The sequence below is a fragment of the Sus scrofa genome, chromosome X (genome assembly GCF_054392235.1).
Source record: "Sus scrofa isolate SSC_HxYL_T2T_F1_AM1 chromosome X, Sscrofa_HxYL_maternal_Yorkshire_Landrace_v2.0, whole genome shotgun sequence".
Classification (NCBI taxonomy): Eukaryota; Metazoa; Chordata; class Mammalia; order Artiodactyla; family Suidae; genus Sus; species Sus scrofa.
The window spans coordinates 99,264,010-99,281,475 of NC_139401.1; the positions used below are offsets into that span (position 1 = coordinate 99,264,010).

Below are 17,466 nucleotides of genomic sequence, written 5' to 3' on the forward strand. Positions count from 1 at the left end.
TGTTTCACCTTTGTATTTCAATGATATCTTTGTTGGATTTTAAGTTTCTTGGTAGACAGTTCTTCTCTTTGAGCATTTTTTTTTTTTTTTTTTTTTTTGCTTTTTAGGGCACCGCACCTGTGGCATATGGAAGTTTCCGGGCTAGGGGTCGAATCAGAGCTGTAGCTGCCAGTCTTTACCACAGCCACAGCAACATGGGATCCGAGCTGCATCTGTGACCTACACCACAGCTCATGGCAATGCCAGGTCTTTAACCCAGTGAGCTAGACCAAGGATCAAACCTGCATCCACTGCCTTCTGGCTGTCATTGTCTCTGAGGTTATTTGTTAATCTTTCTGGGATACTCTCTTTATGTTGTTCAGCTGCATAATTGCTATCAATCTATCTAAAAGTTCGTTGATTATTTCTTCTGCCAGTTAAAATAGACTGTTGAACTCCTCTAGTGAATTTTTCATTTTAGTTTCTTTTCAATTCCAGAATTTCATTTGTTCTTTTAAATTATGTTTCTTTATTGATATTATCTATTGTATCTTCCTTTACTTCTTTAAACATTGTTTCCTTTCATGATTTGAGCTTATTTATGTAGTGACTGCTTCGATGTTTTTGGGAACTAACTTCAATATTTGGGTCCTCTGAAAGACAGTTTCTATTTCTTGCTTTTTTTCCTGTATATGAGACAAACTTTCCTCTTTCTTTACATGCCTCATAATTTTTTGTTGAAGTGTGGACATTTTAGATAATGTATTGTAGCCAGTCTGAATACTAATTCTCTTGCTCTCCAAGGCCTGTATGCTTGTTCATTTGCTTAATGAGTTTGCTAGACTGTTTTAGTGAAATCTATTTTCCCCACACTATGCAGCCTCTGATGTCATTACCAAAAGGTTGCAACCTTGGACCTGTTCACAGTCATATTGGTATGACTGCTTTTATGGTGGTTCTCTTTGATTATTTTTTCCCTCCTGTCTCTGTTAAGGTGATTACCTCTGTCAGTCTCTCATCCGACTGTTAACCTTCACTGATGACTTACTAATGGCTCTGTGGTTGTTGACAGAGTCATTGGGCTTGAGTTGCTCCATATTTTGACAAAGTTAAGTTTGACCCTCTTTCAGTGGTAATCTTTGAGGCCAAACTTTGAGACTTGCTCCAATCTCAAAGTTGCTCTTATCTGTCTCTTTCTCCACTTTTCTCTAGTGGTCTGTGGTGGATTTATGGTTTGGCTTGTTCTTGTGGAGCAACCTGCCTCCTCTTAATTGCTTGCGAACAAAGTTTCTGTTGTTTCGGAGAGTGTCCTTGGGAATGAACTTTCCCATACTCTGTCCCATGTAAAGTCAGGTCCCTCACGGAGACCTTAGAGCTCTCTGTTTTTATGATATCCGATATCCCTTCTCCCTCCAACTGACCTTCTTCCCTGGGCAAAATCTGTGACTCTTCAGAGCCGGGGGCAGGAGTGACACTCTTAGAGCGACACCCTGCTTTGTGAGTAGGGCAATAAGAACAGTAACATCTGATCTTCTCAGCTTGCTTCCACTCACAACAGCCTTTGCTCTGTGAGTGAGCTAGTTTTAGGGCCTTCAGGTCCAGTACTCTCAGCCTGCTGTGATTGGGGTAGGTGTTTTGTCTTATGAGTTGGGGCTGTGTAGAAGATAAGAATTATAGAATTCCTGACTATTCTTGCTTGGAAAAGAGCTTTTGCAACTTGGAACTTGGCAAGTTGGAGAATGAGAAATGGTGACCTGTTTCTCCCGGCAAGATACTGTAGTGCTTACCTGGGAACTGGAGGGAGAAGTAGTTCAGAGTTCATATCTGCTCCCACCTTGTGTGGAACTTTCATTGAGTTGAGCAGTGGGTAGTGGGGAGTTGGGGGGAGAGGAAGGAAGTGGGTCATGGGTAAATTGCCATAGATTCTTGCTGTCCATACTGAGATTTAATAAATTGTATCAAATAAGCGTTCTTTCATTTGCTGTAGCTTTTCCAGACAATATCCAGAGACTTAATTTTTTTTTCTAGATTTCACAATTTGTTTTATTAGGGGATGGTCCACCGAAGTCTTCAAGCTGTCCTTTACAAAGTCATCTATCTCTCCCATGCCATGTCACTGGCTTTTTTAATAGTCCATGCTAGTTCTCTCTCTCTCTCTCTTTTTTTTTTTTTTTTTTTTTTTTTAGTCATACCCACTGCATATGGAAGTTCCTGGGCCAGGGGTGGAACCTGCACCACAGCAACTGCAGCTGCTGTGGTGACGATGCCAGATCCTTATCCTGATGAGCCACAAGAGAATTCCTCCTTAGCTTTTTATAATATACCATATTCCATTTTTTTTTCTGGGTATTTCTTCACATGGTGTCATTTTACACTTATTTGAACTTAATGTGAATGCTGATATATTTCTTTTATTTGTATTGCCTCTTCTAAGATAGAACTTTCTGTCCCTGGCTCTGTTTTAAGGTTTATCCTAGAAATGAGAATTCCTAGGTTATATGCTGATTTTATCTAAGTCTAAATTAATCAATGCCCATATTTGTTTTTTACACAGTTATAAGAACCTTAGAATAGTTTTAAGTTTACTCATCTTCTCTTGACTTGCATTGTATTTTGGCCATTTTTCTTTTAGTACTGTTTTTGAACCCCGCACCTATTTTTATAATTGTAATTTTGTAGTTAGTATTTATTTATATTCAACCACAAATTTATTTATTTTTTGTCTTTTTAGGACAAATTTATTTATTTTTTGTCTTTTTAGGTCCACACCCATGGCATATGGAGGCTCGCAGGCTCAGGGTCAAATTGGAGCTACAACTGCCAGCCTACATCACAGCCACAGCAACGTGGGATCCAAGCTGCATCTGCAATCTTCACTACAGCTCATGGTGACGCTGGATCCTTAACCCACTGAGTAAGGCCAGGGATCGAACCCTCAACGTCATGGTTCTTAGTCGGATTCATTAACCACTGCACCACGACAGGAAATCCTATTGATGCTTTTAAGGTCTTTTGTGTTTTTGGTTTTATGTTTTGAGGTTACACTATTTTGCATCTATTTAGGGTTTTATTTTTCTTCTATTAGATCTGTTGGACTACTTTAATCACAGATACCTTGAATTATTTCCTAAAAATTTTCTGCCATCATCTCTAATTATTGCCTCTGCTCCATTCCTTCTTTCACCTCTTTTTCTATAACCCAGACTACCTGTTTTCCACACTTCCTTACTCTTTCTTCCATGTCTCTTAACTATTTCACATTTTCCGTGTTTTTCTCTTTGTTACATTATAATTTCTTTTCACGTTGTGTGTTTTAAATTTACTAAGTCTCTCTTTGGTAGTATCTAGTCTGCTGTGCAGCTCATCCGTTGAGTTTTAAATTTCATAGTTTTTACTTTTAGAATTTATATTATATTCCAATTCAGCTGTGTTATTTTTTTTAACATTTCCTGATCCATTATTTTCAAGTTTAAAAATTTTAATAATTATAAAAATGGTCATATACTTTGTATCTAATAATTCTACTATTTGAATCTTTGCTAGTTTCTGCTGTGAGATGGTCTTGTTTTTGCTTATAGTATTTTGTTTCATTGTATGCTTAATGATTTTTGAACAGGATAGCTTATTTTCCTTTCAAAAAGTTTTTTTTTTCAATTCTTTGAAGTTTAATATGAAGGTCTGCTCTTCTATGTAAAATACGTACGTATTTCTGCCCCACCTCTAGGAAGTCAAAGTAGTTTGAGTCTACTCTAAACAAATTTGCAGTTTGAGGTTAGTGGGCTACCCAGCTAAATGCTAATTTCCATTACAAATCCTTATGGGGGCTGGCTTGTGGTTATAGTTTCTCAAGGATCTTTTTCCCCTGTACTTCTATTTTGAGAGCCAATATATATTTCCCATAAAATTTCCTGGGGTTATTTTATAGCTGATACTTTCTTATACTGTTAAAGAGGAATCTCAAGTTCTTGAAGTATAGTGAATGCCCTCAGAGCAAAAGTCAGTTTACTGGGGTTTTTCATCCTTAAGGTTTTGGCCTGATTAATCCTATTGTGCTTTGCATTGAGGTTTTAAAAATATTTTTACATATTTTTCAAGCAAAAAAAATTTTTTTTAGGTAGGCATGTCAGTCTCGATACCTAATGCCATAATTGGGGTGTTATTTCTCTATGCCATTATTTTGTAGTATGTATCTTGGACTTCCTGAATCAGAGTCACTTACAGATGTTTAGTAAAATCTTAGATTCTGGTAGCCAACCTCAAGCTTCCTGAAACAAAATCTTTAGGATGCTAGTATCTGAATTTTTGTGAGATTCTGTATGTAATGTTAATGCGTATAGAAGTTTGCATTTATTTGTACTTTTAATTTCATATCTGATTTTTAAAAATTTTAGCAGCCTGAGATCTAAATTTAGTGCTTTCTATGTCTGTCCTAGCATCATATGTTGAGCAGTACATTATTTTCACATCTGTTTCGTATGCCAGCGTTTATAATATAGTAAGTGTGTGTGTGTGTTTAGATCTGTTTCAGGCCTTTGTATTTTGTTTCAAAGAGCTTCCCATTCTTTGAGCAATACCATACTGTTTTAATTATTGTATCTTCATGATGTGTTTTATTGTGATAATAAAAATATCTCTTATTTTTTTATTATTTTCTCCCACACTAAAAAGTTTAAAACGTAACTATGGTTCCATCAGTTTTCTTGCTTTTCAGTTTTCAGGTGACTTTGTAGAATTAAATAGTTTTTTCACATTTTTTTGAAAAATTTTTTTTGTGCTTATCCTCTACTATACTTCTTTTCATTATGGACTTAAGAAGTCCTTTAGACTAAGGTACTTAGTTTTTGTTTTACCTGACTCATTGTTCACAAAAATTTGTGTTTTAATATTATTGCTTTGCATGGCCATTTTACCTCTAGATATATTTCTGCCCATTAAAAAATGTTGACGTGGACCTATTTACCTTCTCTCCATAGCCATTTTAAACACTCCCAGGCTCAAGGGAACTCTCTTAAGTTTGATAACTCTTGTTGATTGTACAACTCATTTTCACTTGGTAAATTCTACTGAATCACAGACTGTAAAAGTTGGAAGCTACCTAAAGATGTCATATTGTCTATTTTTATCATTTTACCAAAGAGAATCCTGAATCCTAGCGTAATGGAATCACTTATACATAGTCATCTGGTGAATAAATTCCTGAGGTAAAATCAGGATGTGTTTCTTGTATTTTAGAGCTTTTTCTATTACTATTATCTGTTGTATTATTATTCTATTGTATTTAAGTATTATTTTCATTTATTTTGGGGCTAATTTGTTTGGTTTTTGTTAGATTGGAAGTTCTTAAAGGCAGCACCTAATTTTTTCTACAGCTCATACCCCCAGTATTTTGCTTGGTACTTATTAAGCACCTAATCAGTATTAATAAATGTTGGTAAAAAACAAGTTGTTCCATTAAAGAGATGTCAAATTGGGGCTATTTCTTTGTAGGTATCATGGTTATAACTGTATGAAAAGTGGCATCTAGTGGTTGGTTTGTGTATTACATTTGCTTTTTTTTTTTTTCTTGATCTGTGTATATCACTTATTATCATAACCTAGGTGGAATAAATAGATTATAAATTAAATTTTCAAATTTAATTCAAACAAATTTTATGTAATTACCAAAAGTTTTAAGTAGTGACCTTTCTAAAATATAACTACATGTTAATAAAGAAGTGCAAGAAGTTGTAGTTAGTAATTTTTAGAAAAACTGTAAAATCACTTCAGAAATGACACGCAGGAGTATTTAGAGTTTTGTTTGTTTATAACTTAAAGTAGGAGTTGGATATTGATGGATACTGAAAGGTGAGAAAAATAAAGGCAAATCATATAGAATCTTTTCCATATTAAACAACTCCTATTAAGCTATTGTTTTGCATTATTCTCAGGAACTTAACTTGTATTTTAAAAATGTAGAACTCTTAAAAAAGAATGGATATATGCATATGTATAACTGATTCACCTTTCTGTAAACCTGAAGCATTAAAACATTGTAAATCAGCTATATCCCAATAAAATTTTAAGATAGATCTCTTTCAAATTTTTTTTTGTTTTTTATTTTTTAAAATTCATAATCATTGATTTACAAAATTTTGTAAGTTTCAGGTGGATAACCTAATGATTCACATTTTTAAAAGATTATATTCCATTTATAATTATTGTAAAATATTGGCTATATTCCCTGTGCTGTATAATAGAACCTTGTAGCTTATTTTTTTATGCACAGTAATTTGTACTTCTTAATCTCTTACCCCTGTCTTGCCCCCCTCCACTGCTAACCACTAATTTGTGTTCTGTATTTGTGTGTCTGTTTCATTTCTGTTATATTCACTAGTTTGTTGTCTTTCTTAGATTCCACATGTAAGTGATAATATATAGTATGTTATATATGTCGTATATAACACATGTATAAGATACAGTACCTACATAAAAAGATTGAACTCTTAATGAAAGATGAAAATGGCAAGTTACACCATCTTATGACACCCCAAAAGTATGCAAACATATTTACATATAAAACGCAGACGTACATTTTAAAGTCGAATGTTAATTTTTCTCAGATTTATTGCCATTTTGGGTCATCACTATCCTTTACTCCTCCATTAATGCATGTAATTGAGTGTTGATAATATGCACAATATAATTCAGTGAATATAGCCATTCTTGTGAATCAGTATTTTCTAAAATTTGAGTTTTACTTTGGAATCTAGAATCCATGTTTGCACAAAATACTGTTATATATCTTACCCTCTGTTCCAGACATACTGTAATATAATTTTGTCTATGAGATTATCCTTCCCATTAGAGAGCAGTGATGTACTGTCTTTGTATCTCTACATGCACCTAATATAACAAAGTGGCTGGCACATAGCAAGTGATCAATAATTAGTTTTTTGTTGAATTCATTATATATTTTGGAAGGAGCTGTGCCTTACTCATTTTTAGTGCCTAACAAGTTTTCTGGCTGCTAATAATGCTGAATTCATGTTTGATGAGTAAGTCTGAATAAGTCTGTTTAACCTGTATTGTACATGACATGTATATAACAATACTAAAGCCAGAGTGTATAGCCTAATCATCTATGTATAATCAGTAATGGCTACGTGAAAGACTTCTAGTTAGAAATGTCAAGTGCACATCTTTTTACTGGAATAGCCTCTTGCAATATGAGAGATTCCTCCCAACATCAAGCCATTATTGTTTGCTCTTACATTCAAGAAAAGGCGTTTCATCATGAGGGTGATTTCTAGTTGTGGCTGACTAGGTTAGCCGTTCTAACTAGCAGGATGAGATTAATACTTTGATAAGGTTAGGGGAAGGTACTCTAGTAGTGATTGGAGTAAAGGAATGTGTGAACTGTCGGGAAGGAGGCTATGGTGCATTTAAAGTCATATGCTCCCAAGGCTGACCATTGATCAACATGATTTGGTATTTACATCACATAAAGATTTCTCTCATTTGATGAGAAGTATAACCCCTTATTGTACATAAATGCTGAGCTATCTCCATATATTAAATTAATTACCATTTGTTTTTCTGAGCAGTTCAGCTTCATGCCAGAGTCAAGGATAGTTCTGGATGGTGGAAGTCATCTGTTGTTTTCTTGTCCTCTAGGTTCTTATTTTAGAGGAGGAAATTTTTCTGGCTTCAGGACTTCAGTTCCTAATATGAGCGAATAAACTTGTTAGTAGTGATTATTTAGGACACCTGGGCTCTGGGAACAGCATTTGTGGTAAAGCTTGTCGCTGTTAGACACTGAGTTACTAGTGATGAAAGCGTGGAGGCAAAGAAAATAAAGGTGGTACAAGGTAGTATTACGCATTTTATGCTCCGCGATTGCTCATGAATGCAAATAAACAGGAACCTCAAGGAGTAGGCATCCGTGGCTAGTTGCCAAGGTCTTTGCTAATATAGATTGAGAGGTAATTTCTTACAAGTGATGTTAGGAGAGAAAAAGAAGTCCTAAGAGCTGCTAATCATACTTCAGGGAAGTTTTAGGGATTTCATTTTCATTTGTAAAAAGACATTTTTTTTCCACCGGCAAACTGTAAAAATTCTATTTTCTCATTTTGAAAAGTTCAAACAGACAGGTATACAATAAAAGATGAAAGCGTCCCCACACATTAGCATTGTTTACAATTTAGTATATATCCTTTCAGATATTTTTCTGGCCAGTTTTATCCATTTGGATTATTGAATTCTGTTGAGCTGTAAGTGAGAGGCTGGTTTTCAGGTTCATTTTTAATGATCGTCCCCCCCCCCTTTCTCTTCCTTATAGGCTTGCTCTGGGTGTTCTCCAGGATCAAAGTGTGACTGTGGTGGAATAAAAGGAGAAAAGGTAAGATATAAGATGAGCCTTAAAATCAGTGACACATATGTATATATTTAAAACAGGGCTTCTAGAACCTCAGCATCTACATAAATGAATTTAACTATATTGCTTATTTTAGATTGCTGGAAGGGTTAGACTGTATCTCAGAGATTAACAAACATATTCTATAAAAAGCCATACAGTAAATGTTTTAGGCTTTATGGGCCACCTAGGGTCTCATATTTCCCTCCTTAAAAAAAAAATAACCCTTTAAAAGCATAAAAAATTAGCTTGTGGACTATACTAAACAGGCTTCTGATTGCCATTGGCATGAGAGCGGCGGTCGGCCATCCTCAGATGAATCTGGTTGTAATCACTGAATGACTAGGCAAAAGAAGGCAAAAACACTTAAACCAACATTTATCAGGCTACTAATCTGTGCTAGATATCATACTAGGCGATTTCATGGATTTTTATCTAATCCATGTAAGTTAATGTTTGGTGCATTTCTATATTTCATCTCACTTTTTCCACAGCAGCATCCCTCTTATATAAATAGGATGATTACAAAGTAAAATATTGGTGATGGTTAAATAGCATAAACCTAGCCACTATGAGTCAGTGACTGACACTGAAATTAGATTAAAAAAGGAATAGTAAATCGTGGCCTATAAAGAATTGTAGGAAAGTGATCTTTCTCCACTCTTTGGGGCTCAGTACATTTTTTTCTTGGTTTTTTCTTTGTTTTTTAAATGGCTACACCTGTGGCACATGGACATTCCCGGGCCAGGGATCAAATCTGAGCTGCGTCTGTGACCTGTGCCACAGTTGCAGTAATGCCAGATCCTTAACCCACTGCTCCAGGAATCGAATCCGCAATGCCACAGAGACAAGTCAGATCATTTATTTACCCACTGCATCACAGTAGGAACTTCCTCAATAAATATTTTGAGTGAATCAGTGAATGTTACTAATATGAAAAGCTCAAGAGCACATTCTATTTAGGCACATCGAAGGTACGCTGGCATATTAATGTTACAGAATGCAAGTCCTATGCCCAGTGCATAGTGAGGCCAAACAATACCAAAACATTGGCGTTTGGAGCAGAGAAAGGTACATTGAAGGGCCATGCAAGGAGCTTGGGATTTTTAAAGGCATGGGCCACCCAACTCCTTGCATGGCCCCGCAATAAACCTTTCTCTGTTCCGTATTCCGATGTTTAAGTTTATTTGGCCTTACTGTGCATAGAGCAAGTGGACTTGTGTTCCGTAATACTGCATCGGCTCTGGTCACTGGTATGGCATGAGTTTGATCCCTGATCCAGGAACTTTCACATGCCATGGGCTCAGCTGAAAAAAATCGTATTTAATAGTCCTGGAGTAAAGAAATCTGTTTGTTTTGAAATATTGTATCTCTAAGCTCTATGTAACTATTTAACCCACTTTCCTTCTAACAGAATACCTGTTGATAGTAACTGAGGAGTGTTTTACAGAACCCCTATTTGAATAACATTGGTTTGAGGGGAATAGTTGTACTAAAAGTACTTTCTGTGGTGGTAAAAAGACCAAGAGGGATTCATTTCTGATATTAGTAGAATGACTTTTATTAGATTAACTCTTCTTGAGATAAGCAAACACCCTGGACAAAATATAACAGCTGTTTAATAGCACAGGAGCGTGACCAAAATAGGAAAAAGGCTGAGAGGATGCTACCTTTTAAAGAAGGGTAATACACTGGGCAAGTTTACACTTAGGTGGCTTTTCTCCAGGGTGTGCCCTTCTGTGTGCATGGGAAAGGATGGCAGGAACCCAAACAGAAAACCAGCCTTTAGTGGCTTGAGAAATCAGAATTAAGGATGCTAGAATATCTGGAAAGTGATGGGTGATATGCTAGAATGGAGGGAGCCCCAGAAGGGAGAGCCCAAAAGTCTCCTTGTAAATGTCACCCAAATACTTGGTTGAACCCTGAGCTTTGTATGTATAGGGGAAGATTCATACAATTGAGCAAAAAGGAACAACTGAAAGGCTGCAGTAACTGAACATAAATTTAACTGCTGTCCATTGAAAGGAAAACAAACTTTTAAGTGTTAGTTCAGCTGGGTTAGCTATTTCCTAAAACAAAAGTTAATACTTTTAAGAGGGAGATAAAATAATCCAGGAAGTATACATAATAACTACAATGTCCAGTATACAGTTAAAACTTACTAGACCTGAGAAGTGACCCATAATCAAGAAAAAGAAAACAATCAATGAAAACTAACTCTGAAATAATACTGATGTTAGAATTTTTAGACAAAGATTTAAAGCAGATGGGATAAATATATTTGTTGATTTAAGGAAAACTCTGCTAATAATGAGTGAACAGATAGAATCACAACAGAGCACTGGAAACTAAAAAAAAAAAAGGAAATATACATTGAAATGTAAAATATAAGAAAAAACTATTCACCATTTGAGTTTTTAAAAGCACAGTGGAGAAGACTGAAGAAAGATGGATAAATAACTTTAGAAGCACACATTACCTGAAGCTAACTAAATGAAACAAAATATGAGTAGCTCTGTATCTACTAAGGAAATTATTAAACTCTTTCCACACAAACATAAACATTTTACTCCTGAGGTTTTTACTGGTGAAATATATGAAATGTTTTTATGTAAGAGGAATATCAGTCTTGCATCAACTCAGAAAATGGAAGGATAAAAACTAGTGTCCAACTAATTTTAGGAAACAAATATGCCCTGTTACCCAAACCAGACCAAGACAAATTACAAAATCAAAAAACTATACCTTATTACCATAGATGCAGAAATGAGGAACAAAATTTTAGCAAATTAGATCCAATGGCATATAAAGTAGATAATGTGTTCTTGCCAAGTAGGGCTTATGCAATGAATGCATAGTTGGTTTGAGTTATAGTTTTTGAATTATAATTTTGTCTGCCTAGATACCCAGGGGCGGGATTGCTGGATCATAATGGTAGTTCTTTTTTAAAAAACAAAACAACAACAACAAAAACCATGTTCTTTAATTTCTACAGGAACTAGTCTATTTTGCTCAATTTTCTTTTTTGGGGGGGTTATTTTTCTATTATAGTTGATTTATTTTGTTCTGTCAATTTTTGCTATATACACACACATACACACAAATGCATTCTTTTTCTCATGTTATCTTCCATCATCTTCCATCACAAGTCACTAGATATAGTTCCCTGTGCTATACATATGGTAGTTCTATATTTAGAGGTATGAAGTACCTCCATGCCATTTTCCATAGTGGTTGTACCAGTTGACATTCTCCACACTCTGTAGGAGAATTCCCTTTTCTTCACACCCTTTCCAGCATTTGTTATTTGTAGACTTATTAATGATAGCCATTCTGGCAGGTAGTTTTGATTTGCATTTCTCTAATAATTTGCAATGTTGAATATCTTTTAATGTGCCTGTTGGCCATATGTATATCTTCTATGGAGAAATGTCTATTTAGGTATTCTGCTACTTTTCAATTGGACTGTTTGTTTTCTTTTGTTGTTGTTGAGTTGCATGAGTTGTTTGTATATTTTGGACATTTGACTCTAACCCTAACCCTATAATTCAAAAAGATGCATGCATACGTACATTCCCAGCTGCACTATTCACCATAGCCAAGACATGGAAACAACATCAACGTTTATGGACAGCTGAATAGATTACAAAGATACGGTACATCTTTGCAGTGGAATATTATTCAAAATACAAAAAAGAATGAAATAATGCCATTTGCAACAACATGGATGCAGCTAGAGATTCTCATACTAAGTGAAGTAAGTCAGAAAGAGAAAGACAAACACCATATGATATCACTTCTATGTGGAATCTAAAATATGGCACAAATGGACTTATCCACATAGATAGACCACATAGATATAGATAGCTACTATCTACATAGATAGACATAATAGACACATACATAGAGAACAGATTTGTAGTTACCAAGGGGGAAGAGGGAAGGAGTGGGATGGACTGGAAGTTTCGAGTTGGTAGATGCAAACAATTACATTAAGAATGGATAGGCAGTCAGGTCCTACTATATAACCAAGGAGACTATAACCAATCTCTTGAGATAGACCATGATGAAAGATAATATTAAAAAAGAATATCTATATATGTATAACTGAGTCACTTTGCTGTTTAGCACAAATTAGCACAACATTGTAAATCAACTATAATAAGAATAAAAAATTTTTAATGTAATTCCCTGCATTAAAAAGCTAAAAATTTTTTTAATAATCCACTATATAATTATCTCAAAGATGCAGAGAAAGTATTTACCAAAATTCATCATCCATTTCTGATAAAAACTCTCAGCAAACCAGGAATAGAACAGATTTCCTTGACCTTAAGGAGCATCTACAAAACCCCTCTAGATAAAATTACATTCAATGGAGAAAGACTACATTCCTTTCTTCAAAGATCAGGAGAGTATCTGCTCTCACCATTTCTATTAAACATTGCCAGTGCAGTAAATAAGAAAAAGAAAAGGAAAAGCATCCAAACTGAAAGGAAGATGTAAAATTGTCTCTCTTTTTATTTTTTGTGGGTGAACAATACTAAAATGCTTTAAAACTTGTGAGTGTGGAAAGATCACAGAATAAACAAAACCATTAAGATAAGATCAATAAACAAAAATCAAGTTATATTTCTATATTCTAACAATGAAAATTAGGAAATTGAAATTATACAAATTCCCTTTGCAAGAGCATTAAAAATTTGGGAGCTTCCACTGTGCTACAATAGGTTAAGAATCCAACTGCAGTGGCTCAGGCTGCTGATGAAGTGTATGTTCAATCCTGGCCCAGCACAATGGATTAAAGGATCCGACCTTAACACCAACAATATGATGCACAAGAGAAAAGGCTAATAAATTACTTTTCATCAAAATTAAGAACTTAATCCTTTCCTGAAGATACTGTTAAGAGAGTGAAATGTCATGCCACAATCTAGTGGAAAATATTTACAAATCATATATCTGATAAGAATCTTAAAACCAGAATATATAAACAGATCTCAAAGATAAATAATAAACATCCCTAAATAAAAATAAATAAGCAAAATTTCAAAAGATTTTAAGACTCTTCCTAAAAGAAGATACATAGATGGAAAATAAACACATGGAAATTTACTCAACATTATTAGTCAAATATATAATAAAGCCATTATGAGATACCACCATAAACCTATTAGAATGTGTAAATATTAAAATATAACCATACCAAATATAAACAACGATGTGGAGCAACTGGTGTAAATCTAGAATGATGCAAACAAATACTTTGGAAAATAGCTTGACAGTTTTTTCAAAAGGTAAACATAAACCTGTCATATGACCATTCCTAGACAGTTAGCCATGAGAAATGAAAGCATATGTCGATACAATACTTGGACCTGAGTTCATGGTAGCTTTATTTGTAATAGCCAGAAATAGGAAACAACTTAACTGCCTTTTTTAAATTTTTGGCCGCACCTTTTGCATGCACATGTTCCCAGGCCAGGGATTGAGTCCGAGCCACAACAGTGACCATGGCAAATCTTTAACCACTAGGCCATCAGGAAACTCCTCAACTGCCTTTTTAACAGGTGGATGAATCAACATATTCTAATACAATTGACCCTTGAGCAACAAAAATTTAAACTATGTGGGTCAGTAAATGCATACTAAAATACTGTGCAGTCTGCAGTTGGCTGAATCCACAGATGCAGAACTGTGGAATTGGTTTGCTGACTAGAAAGTTATACTCAAATTTTTAACTGTGCAGGAGTCAGTTTTCCTGACCCCTGCATTGCTCAAGGGTCAAATATATATATTATGCAATGGAATACTACTTGGCAATACAAAGGAATGAACTATTGACACATCTCTAAATTTCAAAATATTTATGCTGGGTGAAAATTTATATAAAAGAGTATATTCTGTATAATTGCAGTAATATAAAATTCCAGAAAGTGAAAATTAGTTTATGGTGCTAGAAAGCAAATCAGTTACTGACTAGGGGTATAGATAGAGGTATTATAAAGGAGGACCAGGAAATTAAAAAGAAACTATTCATAATGTTCACATTAATTTGTTGTTTTTAGTTAAAATTTTATTTTTAGAGCAATTTTAAGTTCACAGAGAAATTGAAAAAGAGATACATATTTCCCATATATTACCTGCCACCACACATAAATACACATATAGCCTCCCTGACTATCAGCATCCCCCACCAGTTGGTGAACCTATATTGATAGGTCATTATCACCCAAAGTTTATAGTTTACCTTAGAGTTAACTCTTGGTCTTATACTTTCTGTGTGTTTGGACAAATATACAATGACATGTATCCATCATTATATTGTTATTATACACAGTATTTTCACAGCCCTAAAAAATACTCTGTGCTCCACCTATTCATCTCTCCCACCTCTACCCCCTGGCAACCACTGATCTTTTTACTATTTACATAATTTTGTCTTTCCCAGAAACTTCATAGAAGTATTTGGTATGCAGCCTTTACAGACTGACTTCTTTCACTTAGTAATGTGCATGTAAACTTCCTTCATGTCTTTTCATGACTCGATAGCTTGTTTCTTTCTATGCTGAATAATATACCATTGTCTAGATGCACCACAGTTGATGCATTAACCTACCAAAAGACATCTTGCTTGCTTCCCAAGTTTGGCAGTTATGAATAAAGCTGCTGTAAATATCTGCATGCAGGTTTTGGGGTGCACATAAATGTTAAAGTCCTTTGGGTAAATACCAGGGAACATGATTTCTGGATTGTGTGTGAAGAGTATGTTTAGTTTTGTAAGAAACTGCCAAATTATTATTATTTTTTTTTGTCTTTTTGCCTTTTCTTGGGCCACTCCCACGGCATATGGAGGTTCCCAAGCTAGGGGTCTAATCGGAGCTGTAGCTGCTGGCCTATGCCACAGCCACACCAGATCTGAGCCACGTCTGCGACCTACACCACAGCTCATGGTAATGCCGGATCCTTAACCCACTGAGCAAGGGCAGGGATCAAACCTGCAACCTCATGGTTCCCAGTCAGATTCGTTAACCACTGCGCCACCATGGGAACTCCCTTTTTTTTTTTTGCCAAATTATTTTTCAAAGTGGCCATACCATTTTGCATTCCACCACCAATGAATGAGAGTTCCTGTTGCTCCACATCCTTGTCAGCATTTGGTATTGTCAGTGATTTTGGCTGTTCTAATGGATGTGTAGAGATATTTCATTTTTTTTTAATTTGCCTTTCCCCACGGCATATGATATGAAATATCTTTTCATATGCTTATTTGCCCTCTGCATATCCTTTTTAGTGAAGTGTCTGTTAAAATCTTTGGCTTATTCTTAAATCAAGTTGCTTATTTTTTTACTTTTGAGTTTTAAGAGTTCTTTGTCTATCTTGGATAACAGTCCTTTATCAGATATGTCTTTTGCAAATATTCTGTCCGAATCTGTGGCTTGTCTTCTCATTCTCTTGACATTGTCTTTGCAAAGCAGGAGGTTTTTTTATTTTCATAAAGTCCTGCTTATCAATTATTTCTTTTGCAGATTCAGTCCTTGTTGTGATGTCTAAAAAGTCATCACCACACCCAAAGTCATCCAGGTTTGCTCCAATGTTATTTTCTAGAAATTTCATGGTTTTGTGTTTTAAATTTAGGTCTCTGATCTATTTGGAGTTAATTTTTGTGAAAGCGTAAGGTCTGTGTCTAGAATATTTATTTTTTGCATGGAATGTCCAGTTGTTCTAGCACCATTTGTTGAAAAAATAGGGCAGTTGTTTTTGAGTGATATGTTCTCTACTTTGTCACATATGTGACAAAAATTTTCAAATTGTGTACTTTAAATAAGTGCAGTGTATTGTTTAATTTTACCTGAATAAAACTGATTTTTAAAAGTAAGTTTAACACAGATCTAATAAAGCATGCACATTCTTCCAAAGGAATACGTCCAAATGCATAATACTAAAACAGAATTTGCTAGACTCCTGATGTAAACAAGAAATTAGTGAGTTGATAACCTAAAATTCATGTCACAGTCAAATAATACCTAAACAAAGTGTTCCTCTCTACCAGTTGTGTCAGCATTTACTGGGAACTTGTTAGAAATGCAGGCTCTTAGGCTCCATAGTTGTCCAGCTGACTCTCACTCTGGGGTATGGCCAGGTAATATTGTTTTAGCAAGCTGTCCAGTGGTTCTGATGCAAACTAAAATTTGAGATCTTCTGACCTAGATTATCTCCATTTTGACAGTTGCCAAAGACCCATATTTTTGTTCTAATTACATTCAAATATTTCTTAGTGCTCTATAATTATAAAAACAAAATAGAAATTATGCAAAAGGAAGACAAAATTGCCTAAATTGTATATAATTATAAAACCCTTATAATTGCCTTACCTAATTAAATCATTATTTCCATTTGTCCTTGCCCATATGTTTATATAATTTTACATTTTATAATATTATAATCCAAAATAATTTTAATTGTCATTGTAACAGTTTGTCCTAATTTTTATTTTTCCTGTCCTTAGAAATGCAATATTTTCCCTGTTAATTTTGTATCTGCCTTCAGAAACTGTTCTTTTCTTTTCTTTTTTTTTTTTTTTTTTTTTTTGGTCTTTTGTCTTTTTGTCTTTTTGTTGTTGTTGCTATTTCTTGGGCCGCTCCCGCAGCATATGGAGGTTCCCAGGCTAGGGGTTGAATCGGAGCTATAGCCACCGGCCTACGCCAGAGCCACAGCAACGCGGGATCCGAGCCGCGTCTGCAACCTACACCACAGCTCACGGCAACCCCGGATCGTTAACCCACTGAGCAAGGGGCAGGGACGGAACCCGCAACCTCATGGTTCCTAGTCGGATTCGTTAACCACTGCGCCACAACGGGAACTCCTTTTTTTTTTTTTTTTTTTGTCTTTTTGCCTTTTCTAGGGCCGCTCCCGTGGCATATGCAGGTTCCCAGGCTAGGGGTCGAATTGGAGCTGTAGCCATTGGCCTATACCACAGCCACAGCAACACCAGATCCGAGCCACATCTGCGAACTACACCACAGCTCACAGCAATGCCGGATCCTTAACCCACTGAGCGAGACCAGGGATCAAACCTGCAACCTCATGGTTCC

The 17,466-nt window shown here is 35.3% G+C and overlaps 1 protein-coding gene across 2 annotated transcripts in view; it reads left to right on the top strand.

The window, feature by feature from the left end:
• The window catches only part of COL4A5 (collagen type IV alpha 5 chain), a 224,922-nt gene that overhangs the window by 83,910 nt on the left and 123,546 nt on the right, over positions 1–17,466 (top strand). For both annotated transcript variants that reach the window (XR_014835517.1, XM_021080780.2), the window contains exon 2: positions 8,297–8,356. Coding sequence is in view for 1 of the 2 variants with exons in the window: in XM_021080780.2 (XP_020936439.1) it covers positions 8,297–8,356 (60 nt within the window). In the remaining variant the exon portion in view is untranslated. The remainder of the gene's footprint in view (positions 1–8,296; positions 8,357–17,466) is intronic.